Below are 22,711 nucleotides of genomic sequence, written 5' to 3' on the forward strand. Positions count from 1 at the left end.
AATACCACTGCAACATGAATGTTGCACTGCCACGTGTCAATTACCATTGCCACATAGGTGTTGTAGTGTCAACTCCCATTGCTAAAACTGACATGGCAGTGCAACATTCATGTTACAGTGTCGATCAATTACCATTGCCACATAGATGTTGCACTATTTATCTCTGCAATATGGGTGTTGCACTATCAAATACCACTGCAACATGAATGTTGCACTGTCAACTCGATCCCACTGCAACAGGAATGTTGCACTGCCACGTGTCAATTACCATTGCCACATGGATGTTGTAGTGTCAACTCTCATTGCTATGTTGCATTGTTTACCTCTGCACCATGGATGTTGCACTATCAAATCTCACTGCAACATAGATGTTGCACTGTCAAATTGCACTATTTACCACTGCAACATGAATGTTGCACTATCAACTCCCACTGCAACATGAATACTGCATTGCCACATGTCAATTACCATTGCCACATGTTGTAGTATCAACTCCCATTGCTATGTTGCATTGTTTACTTTTGCAACATTATGGATATTGCACTATCAAATCTCACTGCAACATGGATATTAGTTGCACTGTCAAATTACACTATTTACCTCTGCAACATGGGTGTTGCATTATCAAATTACCCTATCAAATACCACTGCAATATGAATGTTTATCATGTCAACTCCCACTCGCAACATGAATGTTTCATTGCCGCGTCGGTTTGTTCAAAGTTGTTTGTTCATATAGAATTTTTGTTAACATTTAGCATTTAGTATTTACTAGTTACTAAACATTAAAGACCTAATTTTTCTCAAACAAGCATTTAGCATTTAGTATTCACCTTGCCATCCTTGTTGTTTTTCCCTTTTAATTTTTAATTTTTATTTTTTTTATGGGGGCACATTTAATTATTGAGATATATCATATATGTCTATTTGAGAGGATTGTTAATTTTGAGAAAGTGAGTTGTTTAATTTGGTCATTTTTAGTGTATAGACATTTAAATTAGAAAGAATAGTTGCTATGCCATATTGTTTTTGTGTTGATGTATTCTCATATTTTCTCTTACTTTTCGCCCGAAAATTTCTCAAAAATTTCTATATTAAACAATAACAGAAAACAAATTTAATTCCTTGATGCAAACCCGAACCTTTAGCTAAATGCGCTTTCATACCAAGCGCGGCCCAGGAGTCACATAGTCTCCAAACAAGATTTGCATGCATGAATCATTATATTTGGGGCAACTTGAGTACTAAATGCAGAAGAACCAAAGAACACCAATCTTTGAGAATATGTCAAAGTAGTACATCAAAGTTCAAACAAAATAAAATTTATCGTCAACTATTAAAAAAAATACTGTAGATTAGCGCAATCATGTAGACTTCTTGGATTCAGCAGAAGTGAGAAATGGGAAACTCCAACTCCAAGAAACACGAGTACGCTGCATAAGGCAGAACTTATTGAGGTGTAATTCCGCGTAAGAAGAGATACTAGCAGCCATCTTCCAAAAAAAAAGAAGAAGTCAGCAAAACTATAAACTCTTTTTGCATCACTGGGTCCATATTGTGTCAGCAATATGATTAAAAATACTCGTTTCAGTCGTTTGAAACTCTAGAACTGTTGCCCAATTTGAAAAAAAGAAATGGTCTTGAGGCAGTTGAGCTTCTGCAGTATTGACTATTTGACTTTCACTTCTCATAAGTCATAACTACTATAAATAGTAGCAATTGCAATCCATGCAAACCACTCGTAAACAATAATCTTACATTTCTTTTACAAGAACAAAAGTTTTAAGTCTTCTTACAATGGCTCTTAGTATGCATTCCACCCTCTCAATAAGTCTTGTTATGATTTTCATTACCATATTTTCATCTCCAGCTTCAGCACAGCTTTCAGTCTCATTTTATGGCACTACATGCCCATCAGTCTTTGACACAGTTCGAGCAGCCACACGGTCTGCTATCAATAGAGAAGCGAGAATGGGGGCGTCTATTCTCCGTTTGTTTTTTCATGATTGTTTTGTTAATGTAAGCGAATAAGTGATTCAATTTATTTCTTTTCCTTGTGCATTGAAGCTAAGTAGTATATATTTATTTTTATATGTACTGATTTGTGTTATTATTGAATTCAGGGTTGTGATGGAGGAGTACTTTTGGCCGGCGGTGAAAGAACTGCGCTAGCTAATAATAATTCAATTATAGGTTTTGGAGTTATTGATAACATAAAGGCACAAGTTGATAGAGCTTGTGGGCGTAGTGTGGTTTCATGCGCGGATATCCTAGCCATCAGTGCTCGTGACTCTGTCGTTGAAGTAAGTAAAATGTTTAACTGACAATCCTACGACGTAACAACAATATCAACAATTTGATATACAATGATATGCTCCTAATCTTGTTTAAGCTGTTATTGGTATTATTTCTCAGATGGGAGGACAAAGTTATTCTGTTCCATTAGGAAGGAGAGATGCAAGAACAGCAAGCCTTGCTGCTGCAGATAGTGACCTTCCCGCCCCATTCGACAATGTTGACCAACTGATCAGAAAATTTGATGGAAAAAGGTTTCAGTGCTAGGGAGATGGTCGCTTTATCTGGAGCGCACACAGTAGGCTTCGCACGTTGCACTACATTCAGAGACCGAATCTACCGCCAAGTCAACATCGATCCTGCCTTCGCAACATCTATACAAGCTAATTGCCCTCGAACTGGCCCTGCTGGAGATGATAACTTAGCTCCTCTAGACCCTCAAAGCCCACTTCGTTTCGGTAACAACTATTTCCAGGCACTGATGAACAGAAGAGGACTCCTTATATCTGATCAGACGCTGTTTAGTAATGGCCCAGCCGACTCTTTTGTAAGGTTGTACGCTGACGATGCTAATGCTTTCGCGACAGATTTCACAACTGGCATGATCAAAATGGGAAACTTGAGTCCCTTAACTGGTACTCAAGGTGAGATTCGGACCACTTGTCAAAGGGCTAATTAGTCTCAGTGCCCGAGATCGCACTATTGCAGTGTTAAGAACATTATTGCTTTATATTTTTAAAATTCGAGACCAAATTGTATAAGATTCATAGTTGGTGTTTCAGTTTTTTTTTTTCATGTATACTACTTATTCTTTTGTTACAAAGATTATTATGGCGATTTGATTGGTGTTCGTCAACTTCTTATTTTCTGTTCAAATATATGCTTGAGTTGAACTGTTGGAGTGATTTTTTGCTCCCAGCGATATTGCTCCAAGGCCTCCAAGGGGACTCTATAGCCAACCACCTGTCCATCATAACTAGAAACCCAGCCTAGCAGTAACCGACTTTATTTCCAACTTCCTAATTTGTCCCTTACCTTATATCAAAATAAAAATAGAATTTTTCTTCATCTTCTCCACCTGAGTACGTGATTCCGCCATTGAAGTTAGTTTGGCTCTACCTTGTATTCATCAAGTTCTGCTCATTCACAACTAAAGTCAAACCTTGATTCAGTTTGGTAATTGTGATATTGATATCATATATATTTTTTACTAAATTAAAATTTGTAGTGTTTACTCAAAACAAAGTGAACAATCTTTGTTTTTTCCGAAAAAATGAGGAGGTGAGAAGCCCATAGCCGCACTTTTTCTCTTTTTTCATTTTTCATTTTATACTTTTATAGGGATAAAATAGGAAATCAAGATTTTCGATGGTTTTGGCTATCCGGCATTCTTATTTTATCGACAGTGGTTGGCTCTAGAGTCCGCTTTGGAGGCCTTGGAGCAATATCATTTGGGAGCAAAAATCACTCCAATCACATGTTAATGAAGTTTACATTCACGAGCATTAGTATATGGATGTTAAAAAGACTTTCTAAAGGAAATGTGATAACAAATGCATTGGATTCCCTGATAACAGTAATTATTACATACATGTGTCACATTAATGCATTTAATATGGAAATTGTAAAAAAGGGTCTTATGAAAGATGCAGTTATTTCAATAACAAAAGACTACAAAATATAATAACATGGTTAAATATTTTTATTGAATTTAAAACATTTATACGTTAAACAATTAACATATATTTGTTCAGGGCTAGACCCCTAAAGCCGCTTTCCATAGTAGTAGTAAAACACAAATAATTACTGTTAACATTAAAACTTTGACTGCATCACCAAGCTCGCTTTCATCAATATCAAATGTGTTGCTCATGGTTGTAACTGTTGTTGAGGATAAAAATTTACCAACAGTTAAATAAATTAATCATATGTTAGTCTGATGACAATACGAACAATTATGAAGTATAACAAATAAAAGAATCAACAAATAACATTATATAATAAGCAGTTTGAATTGTAAGAAAATGAATTACATTAAGTGGTTGGAACAAATTCAACATATTTCCTATTGGCACGTAAATTTGAGTCCCGCGAGTGATAATAACTTGGTAGATATATTGAAGGTTTTGGTTTTTTTTTTAAAAAACTTTAAAATTGTTTTTTTAATCAAAGATTGACTATTTTTTTTCTTGACCAGTACAAATATATATAACTTTGTCATGATATATATTAGAAGAAGTTGTACATATTTCAACTATATATGGTTATCTTTTAAAAAAAAAACGAAATAGTATTGGAAAGAATGTATAGAAAATCAAATTTATTTAAATATATATTAAAAAATAATATATGTTGTGTTGTTAAAATGGCTCAACATGGCAAAGATATACCACAGATATCTATATTGGTTACATCGTGTTTCAATATATTAATTACAATGATTTCAGGATGTCATAAAAGATATTACATTAAACGACTGGAACAAATAAGTCATCTGATTTGTTATTGTTATAATAATTAGTATTATTATGGTTATTATGAAAATTATTATTTTCTAAATTACAATGTCTGTTTTTTTTTTAATTTTTTTTTTGTAGCTTTATCCTTTAAATCAGGTCACTATTAAGTACAAAAAAAAAAAATCAAAGGTCATGATGACCTGAAATGGAAAATGTGTGAAGAAGACAACGGAACAGAAGGATAATACATTTAAGGAAAAAAATGATTAAAATAAGAGTAAAAGTTTTAAGAGAAGAATTACCTTAGAGGGGTTGGTGGTTGGAATCCAGGAGATGCGAGAGAGATGAATAGTGTTGTTGAGTCGCTTTCTTAAGAAATCAGAAAAGAAAGAGATAAGGTTAATATGTAAAAGTTAGTCCGTCAGTTGGAGACAAAGGGACCCGTTCTTTTTTGTCTAAGTGCGTGCGGACTGTTTAATATATCGTGTGAAAACTTAATATAAAATTTTTGAAGGAAACGCTTTAGATTAAATCTACTTACGTAAAGCTGATGGGATGTTGGATATTAAGGGTGGTCGATCTAATGTATGTTATATGTCCACATAGTATAATAATATAATTGGACGGTTTAGATTCAACTATATTTCATGAGACGTGTCAAATAGCTACATATTCATCCAAGGAGCAGAAATAAAGAACTTTTCATTTCTTTTAAATGCATTATAAAAGAGTAACCACAACTTTTCTTAGCAATTATTTCTTTATATATATATTTTTTTGTGTGGCAGACGCTTTCTCTTAGGTTGATAAGTTTAACAGAAATGGGTGGAGCTTCTATTCAAATATTTGCAGCACCGAAGGTATTTTAGACAACTTCATTTAAAACTTCATTTTTATAACTCTTTTGTTATTAAATTAGGCACAAATCTTAATTGACCTAACAACTGAATGGAGTCAATCATTAAAGACGACATCATGATATGGATTAAATTCTGATCTTTGTTTTTTTGGTTATTTTTTATCTAGATTTGCCAACTGTGTGAGCAAGAAGGCCACATGACTCAAATTTGCCCTTACCTTAATCAAGATGTAGGGAGGAAAACTGCAGAGGTGTTATGTATTTGGTTAAATGTTGGGATCGGTCAGGAAAAGTTGTTGAAAGGTGGCTTAAATGTGATTGGATTGGATGTTTTAGTAAAGAGATGCAATTTACTGCTTGTAACCAACCAATGTTGCCAAATGAAAAGAGCATCACCCATGTTGTCAGTTGTGATGTTTGTGGTAATGAGTGTTGTTGTCATATTGATTATCCTATGTGAGGTTTTTTTCATGTAAGATGTAATGTCAGTGCTATATGTATTTTTTGAAGGACTATGTAAGTGTTAAATAAAAGTTTTTATTTGGTTCTGACATATTTATATATATTACAGACAATATTCAAAAACATAAATGCACACCATGAAAATGTGGCATAACTTCAATATTACACATACAATAAGAATCTTAGAGAAAACAACTGGGAACTTTTACTCTGAGGTATGATTAGATTATGAAGGGCTAGGCGGACGATTATAACGGGGAGGATGTGGAAGAAAAGTTGTAACAATAGTGTAAAGTTGTTCTATATGTTGGAGAATTTGTTGCTGAAGGGCTCCTTGGTGCTCGAAAATTTGTCTTTGGCTCTCCAAAATTTGTGAGTGGTTCTCTAAAAACTGCGAGTAGTTCTCCAAAAAGTGTTCTTGTTCTTCATCAAACACTATGATACGTTGTTGTAAATCTATTAACTGTTCATGCATAAATCCTTGCCGGGCATACATTGCTTTGATACACTCGTGAAGAATATGGATCCCTTCCATGGGATCAACTGTGTTCTGCAGGATATCTTCAGTGAAGTAATCTATTTGGACCGGGGGTGAGATAGGGCTTATCTGCCTGTTTGGAGCCATTGAGAACTAAGGTTTGCTATGAGGAAGACTAATGAGACTGGATGAGGAATATAATTATTGTATGTAGAAAAATAAAAGGGGTGCTTTTTATAGTGGAAAAGAAATATTAAAATATGAAAACATAATTGAAATGGTGGGGGCTCTATAATTTTTTTTTAATTGATATTTAGAAGCTACGGTGTGGGTCTAAAGGAAAATTTGGTTTGTCAAGTAGATAGAGGAGGTTACTTCCATAATCTAGTTTTAAACCAATTGATATGCGTGTAATGACGCTAATTTATTCAAGAGTCGTAAGTTATCTCAATCAAGCAATTTGCAAATTCTTTATTATTTCATTCTAATGTATTTTTTTTTGTATGTACCCGGATCGAGGGAATAACATATACATTTCTGCATAGATAAAAAAAAAAAAATAAATTTATAGAAAACTTTAAAAACCTCAGACAATGAGCTCAACTATTTTTCTTAAATTACAAAACAAATCTACAAATGGCCGTAACAGGTTTGACCACTATCGATTTGAGTAATTGGTCGCCAATGGCATAAATTGAATAGTAGATAGAACTCGACTCTTCAAACTATACATTAAGGTAATGATAATCTATGCCGTGGAAGACATCAACGACCATCACAGCTTGTAACGCAATGTAAAGGAAATCTCACTAAGTATTTGTCATCGGCAACGAGGGAATTATATATGGATATTGTGGAGCAGTTCTCGGCAGCAAGTTAATAACAAAAAGTAAAACAAAAGACAGTTCAACAAATTCATAACTAACGTGAAGTGTATTCTTCGTGCTATAAAAATATCATGAATTTAATATGTAGTAATCAATTTGAGAGCACAATGAGTTATATGTCCAAGCGGTAAAAAACAGAAAGGGTCTATCGACTAACCTTTTCAGTAAAGCAAGGTATTGTTGTAGAAGAAACGCTTGCAATAGTCTCATTGAGGTTGATTTCTTTGTTATCACTTCTGCATTAAAACAAACATAACGCATTATAAGTTATTGACACGTTATACAAAGATTAAATTAGTATTAAGTAGTATACAATACATCATCAAAGTAAACTAACTTTAACTATAGTCTATGATATGATATAAAATTTTAAAATTGTTAAAAAAACAAAAAAAAAACCCCAAAATAAAAGTGAAGTTGTTAACTGTGATTGAATAAGCAAGAAAATGGATTTAAAAAATTATAACAATAAAACATAGAAAAAAGGAATTAAATCATGATAAGTTTGACAATACTAAGAAAACAATTAAGTATTAAGTGCTTACATCAAGGTAATTAAAATTAATACGGCTGTTAAAATCCAATCATATATGATTATCCAATAACTTAATCGTAAATGTTTTCTTAATTGGTAAACTTAAGAAAATAGAAACTTGTGGAGTCAACGGTTATGGTGGGGATTTTTCTCTGGTGTGAAATTAGATATTAAATAACTTTCAGTTGGAGTTGCAATATTTAATATGAAAAAGTTTATAAAAAAAATATATAAAACAAATTGGAAAAATCAAACAGTTTTAATTTTTTTTTTTTTTTTTAGTAGAAGAGATCAACATAGTAGGTTTAATATTGATGCTGCAACTGCAATAAGAGGTGTAGGGTTAGTCGTTGGTTATGCTTCACCTTTTTCTTTTGTTATTATATATCCACACTTTAAAAACATTTATCTCAACTGCATTCTTCAAACAAAACTGCCTAATGGCAACATCATCACTTTTCTTTGTTTTCCAACCTAATCTGTTAGCAAACTCACATCATCCGCTTCCTCATTGAGCTTTCAGAATTTGCTTCTAAATCTCTTACTCTTGACACTCTTAGAAACACCACTGATACAAATTCCTTTTCCCATATGATTACCAGGTACATCTAACAATCGATTTTGATTAACTTTACTTGGACCAAAAAACTTCTGCTGATGAAAATTCCGATGACACCCACAGGCTGCACATTTAAGTGATAAATGTTTATTCACAACAGTTGCACTAAGTGAAGTCATATGCATATATTGGCAACAACCATCATTAGCATATCCACCAATTGAAGCAACATGATTTTTCATACACTCTCTATAACTCACACCAGTTTGCTTTGGATTTATGTACGATTTATTTTTGTTTGATTCGGTTTTTGTTTGAATAAATGAAAGAACTCTCACGTTTTCAAATGCTTCCTGCATCTTTTCTAAAAAAAAAAAACTTTTTTTTAGGACAATGGAAAGCTCTTATGATGATGCAATGATATTTACAAATTTTATAGTGGAGCTTGTATAGTATTTTCAAAGTAATGACATGTACATACTTGTATGTTTCAATATAGGTTTTATGTTTTAAAAATAATAGTACAGTAGTATGTACGCAAAAAGTAATTGTCATTAAGTGGACCATGCATAATGTTTTTATTTAATGATAAATGTAGTGATTTTTTTAACTATTTTGCCAATGGGGTTAACTTTAACAATGATGTAATCCTCGAGCCCATCGCAACGACTTCTGTATGTTTTTTTTTAATGTGGCAGACAACATTGGAACTCGGGTTTGAAAAAGTGTCAGAAGATATTATGGGTAACAGAAGTGGGCCTTATCTCATCAATGTTTTGGAAGTTGGGTCTTACAAAGTGGTCATAGTAATTGTAATGCCGTTATTGAACCCATTTAATTGGGCCAATTGGCTTGCAAAGGTGAACTACTCAACCTAATCATATGGGATGGAGTATATATAGTTATTTTCTAGAGTTTCATTTTATTTATTTAAAAAATTGTGTTTTTTTTTTTTCTTTACTTTAAAAACCACAAAGATTCTTTAAGAACCTTGCAAGTTTCTTCAATCATATAAATATTCCCTTCTTTGTCTTTAACAGTTGGTGATATATATAAACAAATTGGTACCTTTTCATTTAGAACAGTTGTACTAAGTGAAGTCATATGTATATATAGGCAACAAACATCATTAGCATATTTACTTAATTGAAGTAGCATGAATTTTCATACACTCTTTTTATAACTCACAGCAGTTTGCTTTGGATTTATGGACAATTTATTTTTGTTTGCATAAATGGAAGGACTCTAAAGTTATCAAATACTTCATGCATCTTTTATAAAGAAAAAAAAAATACTTTTTTTAGTACAATGATTAGCTCTTATGATGATGAAATGATGTTTGGTAAATTTTATAGTGGAGCTTGTATTGTCTTTTAAAAGTAATCACATGTCCATACTTGTATGTCTTAATACATGTTTTATATTTTTAAAATTACAAAGATAGTAGGATGTATGTTAAAAGGAATTGTAATTGATGGGACCTATGCGTAATTTTTTTATTTATAATTAATGTAGGATCATTTTTTACTATTTTGCGAATAGGGTTCACTCTGACAATGATGTAATCCTCGAGCCCATCGAATGATTTAATTTTTTAATGTAATGGCACAACATTGGAACTCGGGTTTGAAAATGTGTCAGCAGATATTATGTGTAACAGAGGTGGGCCTTATCTCATTAAATGTTTTGGGAGTTGGGTGTTATTCAATATTCTAAGTAACTATAGTTCCTTTGTTGTACCCATTCTATTGGGTCAATTGGTTTGTAAAAGAGAACTGCTCAACTTAATGATATGTGATGGAGTATATATAGTGGTTTTGTAGATTTTTCATTTAATTTATTTTAAAAATTATGTTTTTCTCTGCCTTTTGCTTTTATTTTAAAAACACACAGATTCTTTAAGAAACTTGCGAGTTTCCTTAGACATACATATATTCTCTTCTTGGTCTTTAACAGCTGGTGATTATTTTTTTTTTCTAATATATATAATTTTTTTTTTGTTTAAACATTTCTTATTACTATATATGATGAAATACTGTTTCACAAAGATGACTAAGAAGGAACCAAATAAGAAGGGCAAAAGAAAAACATATAATGGGGCCGACGGTTACGTTAAGGTAATGGAAGGGTATATACGAAAAATAAACTGTTAAAGAGTTCTTTAAGCGATTATAATATGAGAAAGAGAGAAAGGGCCTGAGTTGAAGGATGTGTAAGAGGTTAGGAGCAGGAGATATGGAAAAAACTATAGTTCAAAGTGTTTTTTTTTTATTGCTTCTTCTTTAAATAGGCTATGTTGGGCTATTTTATGTTAGGCATGTTAATTGTCAAGTTTAAGAGTTATGCTAGGACTTTTATACATAAGATTTTTAAAATATGTTTAAAATAACCCTTAGTAGGAAAAAACATTTAAAAAAAAGTCGGAAGAGACAAAGGGAGAAAGAGACATTAAACTGCTATATAATTGTTTGATGGCTTTTTTTTTGTTATGGGAGAAGGCAAGGGTGAAGTCGCGAGGAGCATATGAAGCGCAAGGCTATGGAAGAGTCTTTAACACACGCTAAACGGTCCATGCTACGGGCGGGATTGTCTAAGCAAATACAAGTGTCTCGTGAGAACCAAACAAAAGTCGGAATGGTCGTCACTTAGTTCTAGAGATGGGGCAGTTCGGGAAGGAAACAATGATGATGTCATTTTGCGAATTTACAAATGTTCAAAATGGATTAACTCTCAGTTTTTTTTTTTTTTTTTTTTTTTAATTTTATTTAGTTATTTTTTGTTAGATTTATAAAGTCAAATGTTTTATATAGGTTCAATTACTTCTTGATAATGTGGCACGTCAGTATCAAGAATATTTAGACGTACAGATGGGTCGGATTGTTAGTTTAGTAGATGACGATGAAAGGCTGGATATTGGAACCCATGTTGTCAGCATTGTTAAGAAAGAAACTGAGGGAGCAGCAACACAGAAGGGTGCAGTTACCGGTATGGAAGAGACAAAGCAACATATAGTTCGGGATAGAAAGAGTTTTTACTCAAGATCATTTTATGCGGTTGAGGAGCTAGAGGAAGATCATATGACTCTGAAGGATCTGATAGAGGCCCAAGAGTTTGATCTCCGATGGTCTGATGGAAATCGCCAGCGAAATGAAGAACAGATTGACATGTTGGAGACAACAATATGTAGTTTAGAAGAAAAAATAGTATGATTGCAGTTGAACAGGGAGGATATGTGGGAGGCTCCTTAAGGCTTGGCCCCACTGATTGCAAATGGAAAATATTGTTTAAAATTATGTTCGTAGTTGGTATACATATATTGATATATATGTTTTTTTGCTTTATATATATATATATATATATATATATATATATATATATATATATATATATATATATATATATATATATATATATATATTGTGTTATTTTATAATATTGAAGAATGGTAGGCATAATGCGAGTTGAATTGTTTATGGCTTTTTTTTTATATGCTTAATCGATAAGTTACCAATTCTTTTTTTTTCAACTTGTTGATAAATGGACATTTTTTCAATTGATATTTTCTATATTATGAATTACACTTGTTAAATAATCAAAATTTTTTTTTAATGCGTGGTTTTTCTCACCAACAAATGGACCTCATTCTATGCTAAGTCAAGACTAAACTATAATTTTTGTTTTTTTTTATTGGTTAAAATTTTGCATCCTTTTAAATTTAAAAAAAATTAAAGTTTGCAATAATAAGATAGGAATTACCATCCAAGTAGTTTTCTTTAACTTAATCAAGCAGGAAAGTCAACTTTTAAAGTCGAAGGGATGATTGCGAGGAAGTCGAAGGGATGCTTGGGAGGAATTAAAAACATCTCTATTAAAAAATATTGAAAAACAAAAAAAAATACATATTAATTCTCAAAACATGATTTGTCATAAGCCAACTTTTAAACAGTGTATCAAGTCATTTAATAACTATATATATGTTTTTGTTGAGAAAATAAAATAGTATATAGTGTTATAATGGGAGAAGCAAGCGACATGAAGATGATATCGCGATAATATGTACACACACAAAGTGTAATACTATTATTAAAGATAGTTACCATGCATTTTGGTCGGCGTGAAGTTTAGTTGGTTATTTTGAGAAACTGTTTGAAATGCCACCTAATATTTCGAGCCATAAATTAGAATTACAGATAGTGTGTCGAATAAATCTAAATTTCAGAATGTTCTTGTAATATAATGGAATAAGTTTCGTAATTTTGTTTTTTAAAATCCGTAGAATCACGAAGATTTTGAAATATTGGAATATGGTTGCAAATAATAATTTGAAATGGAACAAAAAAAGGATCAGATGGAGGCATAATATAGATAATTTATATTTTTAATAATATTTAGATAAGTATATTTTATTGATAGAAAGCTCAAGTGGAAAGGTTGCTAGATTTGCTTAAAGTAGCAAATTATTTAAAAATAAACATATGTACATAAATACTATTATAACACTCCGAGCCACATGACTTGAACAGAGTCAAATCAACAACATTTATTAGATGGACCTAGCGTGGGATGGAGTAGGCGTAGTAGCATCTCGTTTTCCATTTTGCAGTTGACTTTTGAAAAATTAAAGATAGAGATGTAACACAGTTAACTCTTCATACATGGATGTCTCCTGCATTGTAGAACAAAAACAATTAACGTTGTTATATTTCCTAGGTAGCAAATAAAGGAAATGAATATTTAAATAATGCCACACAAATGTGTGCGTTGTTCATTTACCTAGTATTATGTTCTTTTGATTTTTTTTTTGGATGGTTGTATTTCAGCGTTGTTTTCCTTGGCTGAAACATCTTTGCGAACCATTTCACCAGTTGTGAGCTCATTACCCTATATTAGTTAAAAATGTATAATTGTTAAAGCATTTACATAAATTTTTTTGGAATGGAAAAAATAAAAATAAATAAATAAAAGCATAACTTCACCTTGCCAACCACTTGACTATCTAAGTCTGTTTCTTCAGGGTAAACTTTGTCGATGGTAAATGATTCAAAAGTTTCCTTGGCACTAAAGCCGTTGATTTGAACTTGGAAGATGAAAGATCTTCCTTCAATTTTTTGGAGTTCTTTGGAAACTGCATCCGGATCATTTTTCTGTATTTTGTATAAGAAATGTTTCAACTTATATTCAAAAGATGTATTAATGAATTGTGAAGTAACTTACCTTTTGGACTATGTCTAATTCTTCAACCGACTTCATAAGCAAGGCTTCGGCATGCTTGTTGAAAGCGACAAAAGTGGTGATATCGGAGAAATCATTCACACACATTCGAAGTTTATACCTACTTTGAAATTAGAATGTGGTAAATGAGGGAGTTGAATACTTTAAGGAAAAACAGGTTAAATACGTTAGTTTAATTTTACCAACCTTTTTTCTCGCGGTCCACCTTACACTTGGTACAGGGTTTTCAAAGTCAATTTGTGGGATAGTTATCTTACAATGTCTGCAAGAATTGTAGAACCAATTAACATCAGATACCTTGTCTACTATGGCAGAAAGGGTATAGCTTGATCCGTGTTGTGCTTCATCTCTTCCAAGCTCCTTTAATTTAGCTATGGTAATTCTTCTATTTCTAAGTAGTTCTTCAGATAAATTTTCAGGAGAACCCTCAACCTCTACGGAAATGTATGTATCTCGGAAGCTAGTATGTTCCCAAGAAATAAAAACGTGGATCATAATGGGAATAGGAAAAATGTTAATAAATTGCAGTTACATAAATACGCATAGCAATTTAGTAAAAGAAAATTGAACCCATTGTAACAAATATATTTATAGTGTTAACTAATATAGTCGATGTTAATTTTTTTTACTAAAAAATTATATATATATATATATATATATATATATATATATATATATATATATATATAATTCAATTTATATTGTATTCAAAGAACAACATCAATTTCCAGGTTGACATAGATTTTTGTCCCGCTAAGAGATGAAAGTGTAATTTTTCCTACAATAAAAACTGTATTAAAACCTTTTTTTAATGGATAGAATTTCAGGTGGAATATAAATTTGATATTAATTGATATTTGATACCAACATAAATTGTCAACGATATAAATGTATATGTACCTTGATAATCTTTTGCATTCAACGAAGTGGCTATAATGATAACATTATGTTTTGTTATAATGTCTTCTGGAATTGATTTGCCAATAATATTTACGTGTTGACATAAAAAAAAAACATTAGAACTTCTGTCATTTAGCTTTTCAAGTGAAAAGACTGATTAATCTAATGTGAAATTATAAATTAGAAGAAATATTTAAGTCGAAAGTTTTAATATATAACCTGATAATAGAGTTTTCCATTTAGATCTTTTTTGAAGGTTTTTGAAGTCAGTGAAATTGAATTTGTGCTTTGCTATTTCAGTCTCGTCTTCATCCACTGATTCTATTAATGTTTCTGGCTTCAAATGAATCACAAATGAATAACTACCGGACGATAGGTTGTTGCTAACATCACATCAAATCTTTCAATAAGGTAGATTTGGCCTGCTTCTATCACATTTCCTTTTGCAAATTTATCAAATTCTCTAAAGTTTTTCGATGCCAATTTTGCATGTACGTGAGTTCCCTGTGTATAAAGAAAACAAAATTTATTTTTTTTTTAAAAATAGCTAAAAACTAACGTGACCCATTACCTGGGAATCCAATAGTAAAAAGTCTCGGCTTATAACGCCGTTGTTATTCCAATGACGTGACTCTACATTCTTGTTACATTTAACTTTAACTTTCCACTTGTATGTACCTTTACGGAGATTAGCAAGGAATTGACATGCTTGTGATGCCATTTGATTATGGTAGGCTGTTGAATAAGTTTTCTGAAGTAGAATGGAAGTTTTTTTTCCCTATAGGAGAAGGTATAACTTTAATGAACTAATAAGAACTTTAAAGAGAGAGTTGACAGATTATGTAAGTTTGATGCCGCAACAAAGTAAGGTAATATAGTCTGGATGTCAACAAAGTATATGTTTTTTTAATTATTAATTCTAAAACGACAAAGTATATGTTTTTTTAATAATGAATTTGTTGGTTTGTTTCGTTAAGATTTAAATATGTATTGCAGATATGTAAATTTAAGTCTCGCTCGTCATAATAACGTGCGGTCCAGAGCTGATCGATACTAACCTTAATATGCAACCAACCAATTTGTTTTTTTAGCTTTTGTTTTGTTCCTCAACAATATTATTATTGTAGCTTACCTTGAATAAGTGGGATCCTGTTGTGTCAATTGTATATGGTATATTTGATTAACAATAATTTGGTGTCGTACAGGAAAACATTATTTAATGTGTGATCGATACTAATGGCCCTTGACATGGTGGCACCTTTTCAACACCTTTTTTGTTGCCAACCACAAAATATAGATGTGTTCTGCAGTTACGTAAAGTTAAGACATGCCCATCTAAGAATGTGTGGCTAATACCTCCTCGGTCCTGTTCATACGATGCAATCAACTAATTTTATATTAAAAAAAAAAAATCCCTAATTTTTTACTCTAATCATGGTTGAGTGGGGTTGTGAGTTACGAAGTGCTAATGTTTTTTTTTTAATAATAAATTTATTCTCAAGTTACATTAACATCTAAATATGTGTTATAGATTTGTAAATTTAGATCTCGCTCGTGATAACAATGGGCGGCTTAGAGTTATTCGACCCCACCATCACGATGCGACCGACCAATTTGGTTTATTCAATATTTTTTTTCCCTCTCCTACCATCTTATCATTATCTTTTGGCATGATTTAGCGGGTTTGGATTGTATCAATTCTGGATGGTATATTTGGTCGACAATAACTTTTTTTTGTTTCCCTAATTATTGACTCTAATCATGGTTGAGTGGGGTTGTGAGCTATGAAGTGCTAATGTTTTTTTAAATAATAAATTTATTCTCAAGTTACATCAACATCTAAATATGTGTTGTAGATATGTAAATTTAGATCTTTTTGTGATAACAATGGGCGGCTCAAAGTTATTCGACCCCACCATCACGATGCGACCGACCAATTTGGTTTATTCAACATTTTTTTTCCCTCTCCTACTATCTTATCATTGTCTTTTGGGATGATTGAGCGGGTTTGGATTGTATCAATTATGGATGGTATATTTGGTCAACAATAATTTCGTGTGATATAGAAGAACATTATTTAATGTGTCACGAACACGGATGTCTGTTTACATTGTGGCCACTTTTTTTAACTTTTTTTTTTGTAGTTGAACCCAAATAGACAAATATGTACTGTAGATATGTAGATTTAAGGCCCCCGTTCAGAACTGTACGACCCCGCCCTTACTATGCTACCGACTAATTTTGTAGTTTTAGCTTTGTTTTGTTCCCCTTATCATTGCCTAATGAATTTGTTGGTTACTTACATTAAGATTTAAATATGTGTTGGAGATATGTAAATTTAAGTCTCGCTCGTCATAATAATCGGCGGTCCAGAGCTGATCGATACCAACCTTAATATGCAACCAACCAATTTGTTTTTTTAGCTTTTGTTTTGTTCCTCAACAGTATTATTATTGTCTCTTACCTTGAATGAATGGGGTTCTGTTGTGTCAATTGTACATGGTATATTTAATAAACAATAATTTGGTGTCGCATAAGGAAACATTATTTAATGAGTGATGGACACTGATGGCCCTTGACATGGTGGCAACTTTTCAACACCTTTTTTGTTGCCAACCGTAAAATATAGACATGTGCTGCAGTTATGTAAAGTTAAGGCCTGCCTGTCCTAAGAATGTGCGGCTCATACCTGCTCGGTCCTGTCCTTATGATGCAATCAACTAATTTTATATTTTTTAACTTTTTTTTTTGTCTCCCTAATTATTGACTCTAATCATGGTTGAGTGGGGTTGTGAGCGACGAAGTGCTAATGTTTTTTTTAATAATAAATTTATTCTCAAATTACATCAACATCTAAATATGTGTTGTAGATATGTAAATTTAGATCTCGCCCGTGATAACAATGGGCGGCTCAGAGTAATTCGACCCCACCATCACGATGCGACCGACCAATTTGGTTTATTCAACATTTATTCCGTCTCCTACCATCTTATCATTGTCTTTTGGCATGATTTAGCAGGGTTGGATTGTATTAATTCTGGATGGTATATTTGGTCGACAATAATTTCGTGTGATATAGAAGAACATTATTTGATGTGTCATGAACACGGGCGTTTGTTGACATTGTGGTCACTTTTTTTAACATTTTTTTTGGTAGTCGATCCCAAATAGACAAATATATATTGTAGCTATGTAGATTTAAGTCCCCCAGTGATAACAATGTGTAGTTCAGAGCTGTACGACCCCGCCCTTACTATGCTACCGACTAATTTTATAGTTTTAACTTTGTTTTGTTTCCCTTATCATTGCCTATAACCATGATTGAGCGGGGGGCATCATTTATCAAGTGTTTATAATAAATATGGATGACGATAAATTCGTTTGACAAAGAAAACAATAGTTTCATGTGAGACAGACAGTGATGTCTCTTTACACTGTGCAAACTATTCAACAACGTTTTTTCTGTCAGCGTCAAGGTTTAGATATATATTGCATATATGTAAACTTAAGTCTTGCCTGTGATAACAATGGGCAAGTAAGAGTTGTTCAATCTCAACCTAACTATGCAACTTATTAATTTAATATTTTAAACTTTTCTTCGCTCCCCTACAATTTTATTACGGCCGCATAGCATGATTAAGTGGGTTAGTGATGAAAATGATAATTTACTGTGGAAAAGAAGGTAAAATGCATATTTTTAATATGAGATTTTGTTTGAGGAATAAGATTTGGGTTATCAATTGAACATGTTCTTTTTTTAGCTTATTAATTTTTAAATTTTATAAAGAATTTAAAAGAATGAGTAAACAGGATATATAAGCTTGTGCATGACCAACGATAGGTAATCTAATCTATATACCTATTCTTATATTTTAAATAAGGAAAAGACCATAATAGTTTTAAAATAAATATATAGTCACTATACATTATTGATTTTTTTTTAAAATTAAGTCTAATCTAGTATGCTTATCAAGCGTAGATGAAACACCGTATTAAAAAATTTACCTAAGAGGAAAGAAACATTTAAATGTATAACGGCTCTGTACATTTCTGTAACTTGGTTTAACTATTGCTCAATGCTCATTTGGTGATAACAAAATTTGAATATGTACGAAAGAAGCCCAAATTTGCGTCCTGTCAGCAATAATAAGGTACGCGTAAGAATAATAATTTAATAGCAACTACGTGACCGACCAATTTTATATTGAAAAAAAATTAACCATCCCACAATTACTGTGTGGTATAATAGAAGTGTGGAATAGGTTTGGGCTAAGATGATCGTATGTCACAATAATTGATATTTTACATGCTAACATTTACTTGCCCACGTTGGCTTTAGTTAAGTTAAATACATTTGCTTGCAGACATTTACATGCTCTAGTATGCTTGTAAATTATATTGAATAAGACAGACATTTTTTTTTTAATGTCAACGTATCGCCAATGTATATTATTTTATAACTTTATTTTAAGTATAAGAGAGTCAACCCATCAAGTATGGGTAATCATTTTAACAACCTCATCCCTCAATCAATTTAATTTAATTTATTAGGATATGTGCTGTTTATGAATGATGGGTCTCCGATAGCTAAACTTGAAAAGTTTTAAAACTGTCCAAGTAAAAAAATAGCTGCATACCTTATAAGATAAAGTTTTTACAATCTTCTTTTATATTGTAGCTGGTTTATTACCCTAAGCTATTCAGACATGAAGCACATCATATGCATTATATAAAGTATCCTTGTAAGCCATTCCCAATTGCTGATAAGTGTTGAAAAGTCTCTTAACTTTTTTTGAATCACTTTTATAATAAACTGCAAGGATAAAAGCGTTGAGTTAAATAAAAACGATTTAAATCATATGAAGACCAGAGGAAAAAAATGTTTAAATTGTACACAACAATGAATACACATAGTTAACCTTGTTTGTTGGGTTAAAGACTGCGCAACGTAGACATGAAAAATTGAAGGGATGTTTTTGAGTTTATATTGTATAATAATGAGACTTGGTCGTCATATAAATTAAGCATTTTACACAAAATAATATATACGCTTTAAAATTAATATTGAAGTGAACAATAGTAAAACACACTACTTGTAACTAAACACTGCAAGAAGCTAGAATGTCGTTGTAGACGACATTTCTAGTGTAAGTTCCAGGAAGACCCTTGATTGTTCCTTTTTTAACTAAAACTTTCGTTGTCGTCTGTGATACTCCTCTTGATAAAGCAATATAGAGTTGGCCATGCGAGAAAACATGATCAGACAAATAGACCCCAACATGTGGAATGGTTTGACCTTGTAATTTGTTTATTGTAAGAGCAAAACTTAACTTGATAGGGAATTGTTTCCTAGTCATTCCAAATGGCAACTTTGCATCCTGAGAAGGGCACAGCGGAATGCGGGGTAGTAAAACTCGATCACCTACGGAATTTCCAGTCACAATTTCTGCATCGATTACATGCGTGTCGAATCCTCTACATATTAGTCTTGTTCCATTACATAAGCCATTTTTAGGATTCAGATTTCTCGTCAGTATAACGGGAGCCCCCAACTTTAGTTTCAATTTGTAAGGAGGTATACCACTGGGACAGATTAAATTAAGGTATTCTTGCTGATATAGACCACGAGAATCATTTTGAACTGAATCAAAAGAGTAATATGTGACTTCTTCACCGGGAAATCGGGCAAATTATTTCATCATTCAACAATTGTACAGTATCATTCTTAGGAGTTACTATCGCCCTACTGATCATGTAGTCTTTGTTACCAGCATTTTTATCTAATCCTGGAAAGATTTCATTTATAAGCTTAAGACGTGAATGCTCATTCTCCCACGGAATGACAATATCTTTTGGCAGTTCAATGATGTCATCCTCACAAATAATTAGTTGAATCCCATCGCCGATGGCCATGAGTAACTCTGCAAAGGCGCGGTCGTTTTTAGCCTGCATATTTTCTTGTAGACGTAACACATTAACTTTCTCCCAAAGTGGAGAACTTGTTATGCATGCATCAATAGTTTGTTCCCTTGAACCACGAGAAACAACTGGCAACACCTGGCGAAAATCTCCACCCATTACAAAAACTTTCCCTCCAAATGGTAAAATCGCTTGTAATGTCTCTCAAAGTTTTCTCAAATGCTTCAAACGATAACGATGTGCCATGGTAGCCTCATCCCATATCAGTATGCCTTCGCCTACCGTAACAAACTGCCAGCTTTGCTTATTTTGCAAGTGGAAGTGGATGTAATTGGAATTGGAATCTTGAATCTAGAGTGGGCTGTACGACCTCCAGGTATCATGATAGCAGCGATTCTTGATGTAGCTGTTGCAATAGCAATCTGTCCATTGCTACGGAGTTTTGCTAAAATAGACTTATATAAGTAGGTTTTTGTCCCCGTGCCCATCAACGGAAAGTACACACCATTCCATTCCTCTGGCGCATTTAACTAAGAATCTGGTCAAAAGTAATCTTCTGTTCATGGTTAAGCTGACTGATAGAAGAAAGATCTTCTGAAGTAACAGGAATAGAAAGTTCATCTGTGACCAAACTTGATATATCATCTTGGTCAACTTTGTCAGCACTCATCTGAGGTAAATCATAATATGAAATTGTCTGTCTATATTGCTCCAACAACAACTTAAGTTCGCTTAGTAAACAATTTGTCACATAGGTTGTGTTAGAACTCCCTAAGGCGTAATCTTGGGACATACAACTATTAAATTCATTCCACAAATCACGTACTCTGATAGGATTACAATAAACCAAAATTGTAACAAATAATTTCCGTAGAGAACTTGGCATCTACATTCTTGATGCTTCAAGCAAACATTGGCGAACATCACTGTCTCTTTCGAGCAACCCCAACTCCTCAGCAGCCTCTTTGAATGTAGGGTATATATTAGATCTAACAGTTCACATATGTTCATATGATATTGGGCCTCTAACATGGTTCAGCAGCAGCCTCAAGTAAAATCGCTCACCTTCCATAGGGGAAACCGCAAATAGTCTTCCAATGACCCGATTCTGTGCAGTTCTTGATTGCCAATGCTTAGTCGACTTATCCCACACATAATGCTCAGGAATTTCATGATAAAGATATTGTCTAGCAGCAACGTCAACGCTATTCAGTCAGAAAAATTCTGTTAACATTGTGCGAGAGTTCCTATCATCAGCCAAAACATCCTCAAGCAGCTGGTTACCTTGATAGGTTATTTCATGCATATTTTGCAAGTGTACTTGCAAAGAATAAACTGACGGGTATATTTGACTTAGTGAAAATTCGAAGATTCTCCAAAGGGCTTCTTGCGGGCAAATCCAACGGCCATCTACATACTGCTTTATTTCATCATGTTCATCTTTATTTATCGACGTCACTTCCATCGCTACTCGGATACTTGACACTTTTAATACTCGAGCATATTTCGACATTGATATGGCAATTGTACTTTTTCAATAACTATGGATTATAAGGAACAACCCAACGATTATCAACACGATAATGCCGACCATGATTCTTAACAGTTGCAAAAGCGTTGTTGTCCCTCCTCATATATGTAGCATAACAATCGCTTCCTTGATTAGTTGCTGGAATGAATTGTTTTGAGAAATTTTTTGTACACTTTTGATATCGCATGCAGACACAGTTAGGATTAACATTACCGCACGGACCATGAATCATGTGTTTACCTACAATCTTATATAGTTCTGGCTCAATAGTCGAGTCTAGAATTTCTGCTCTAACAATTTTGTCGTAAGCATCTGCAGTTGTTAACTTGTCGGCCTCATCAAGGATTAGAAGGATGTGTGCATGAGGCAACCCTCTTTTTTGGAATTCAACTACATGAACATGTGCAACCACTTTTCCAAGGATTCCTTTAACGAATATATCATTTTTCAACTCTTCGAGCTTGGCACGGAAAATCCTGACTATCAAATTGGGTCGATCATTTGGAACCTGGCCTTTTAACAACTCATCTTCGATCTCTGACCACGATGGATTGCACGTCATTGTGATAAACAAATCTGGTCTTCCATACTTTTG

The 22,711-nt window shown here is 32.8% G+C and overlaps 1 protein-coding gene, 1 long non-coding RNA gene and 1 pseudogene across 3 annotated transcripts; 1 reads left to right on the forward strand and 2 right to left on the reverse strand.

The window, feature by feature from the left end:
• Positions 1-1,742: 1,742 nt before the first annotated feature.
• LOC147523411 (peroxidase 22.3-like) lies at positions 1,743-3,132 on the forward strand (annotated as a pseudogene). Its single transcript, XR_015196401.1, has 3 exons — positions 1,743-2,019; positions 2,124-2,303; positions 2,416-3,132. The product of XR_015196401.1 is annotated as a peroxidase 22.3-like (transcript).
• Positions 3,133-12,921: 9,789 nt separating this feature from the next.
• On the reverse strand, positions 12,922-13,849 carry LOC147523412 (uncharacterized). Its single transcript, XR_015196404.1, has 4 exons — positions 13,749-13,849; positions 13,511-13,678; positions 13,308-13,415; positions 12,922-13,200 (listed from the first exon to the last, which is right to left on the reverse strand). It is a non-coding gene; the product is annotated as an uncharacterized LOC147523412 (long non-coding RNA).
• Positions 13,850-20,336: 6,487 nt separating this feature from the next.
• LOC147523413 (uncharacterized) lies at positions 20,337-20,744 on the reverse strand. The gene has a single exon (XM_086570973.1). It carries the CDS (start codon positions 20,742-20,744, stop codon positions 20,337-20,339), a length of 408 nt encoding a protein of 135 aa, XP_086427099.1.
• Positions 20,745-22,711: the final 1,967 nt, after the last annotated feature.

This window comes from Coptis chinensis, chromosome 1, assembly GCF_015680905.1.
Source record: "Coptis chinensis isolate HL-2020 chromosome 1, ASM1568090v1, whole genome shotgun sequence".
Lineage (NCBI taxonomy): Eukaryota > Viridiplantae > Streptophyta > Magnoliopsida > Ranunculales > Ranunculaceae > Coptis > Coptis chinensis.

Bases quoted from the DNA above. Each gene is read 5' to 3' on its own strand.
- LOC147523413 (XM_086570973.1), bottom strand. From the start codon at position 20,744: ATGGGTGGAGATTTTCGCCAGGTGTTGCCAGTTGTTTCTCGTGGTTCA.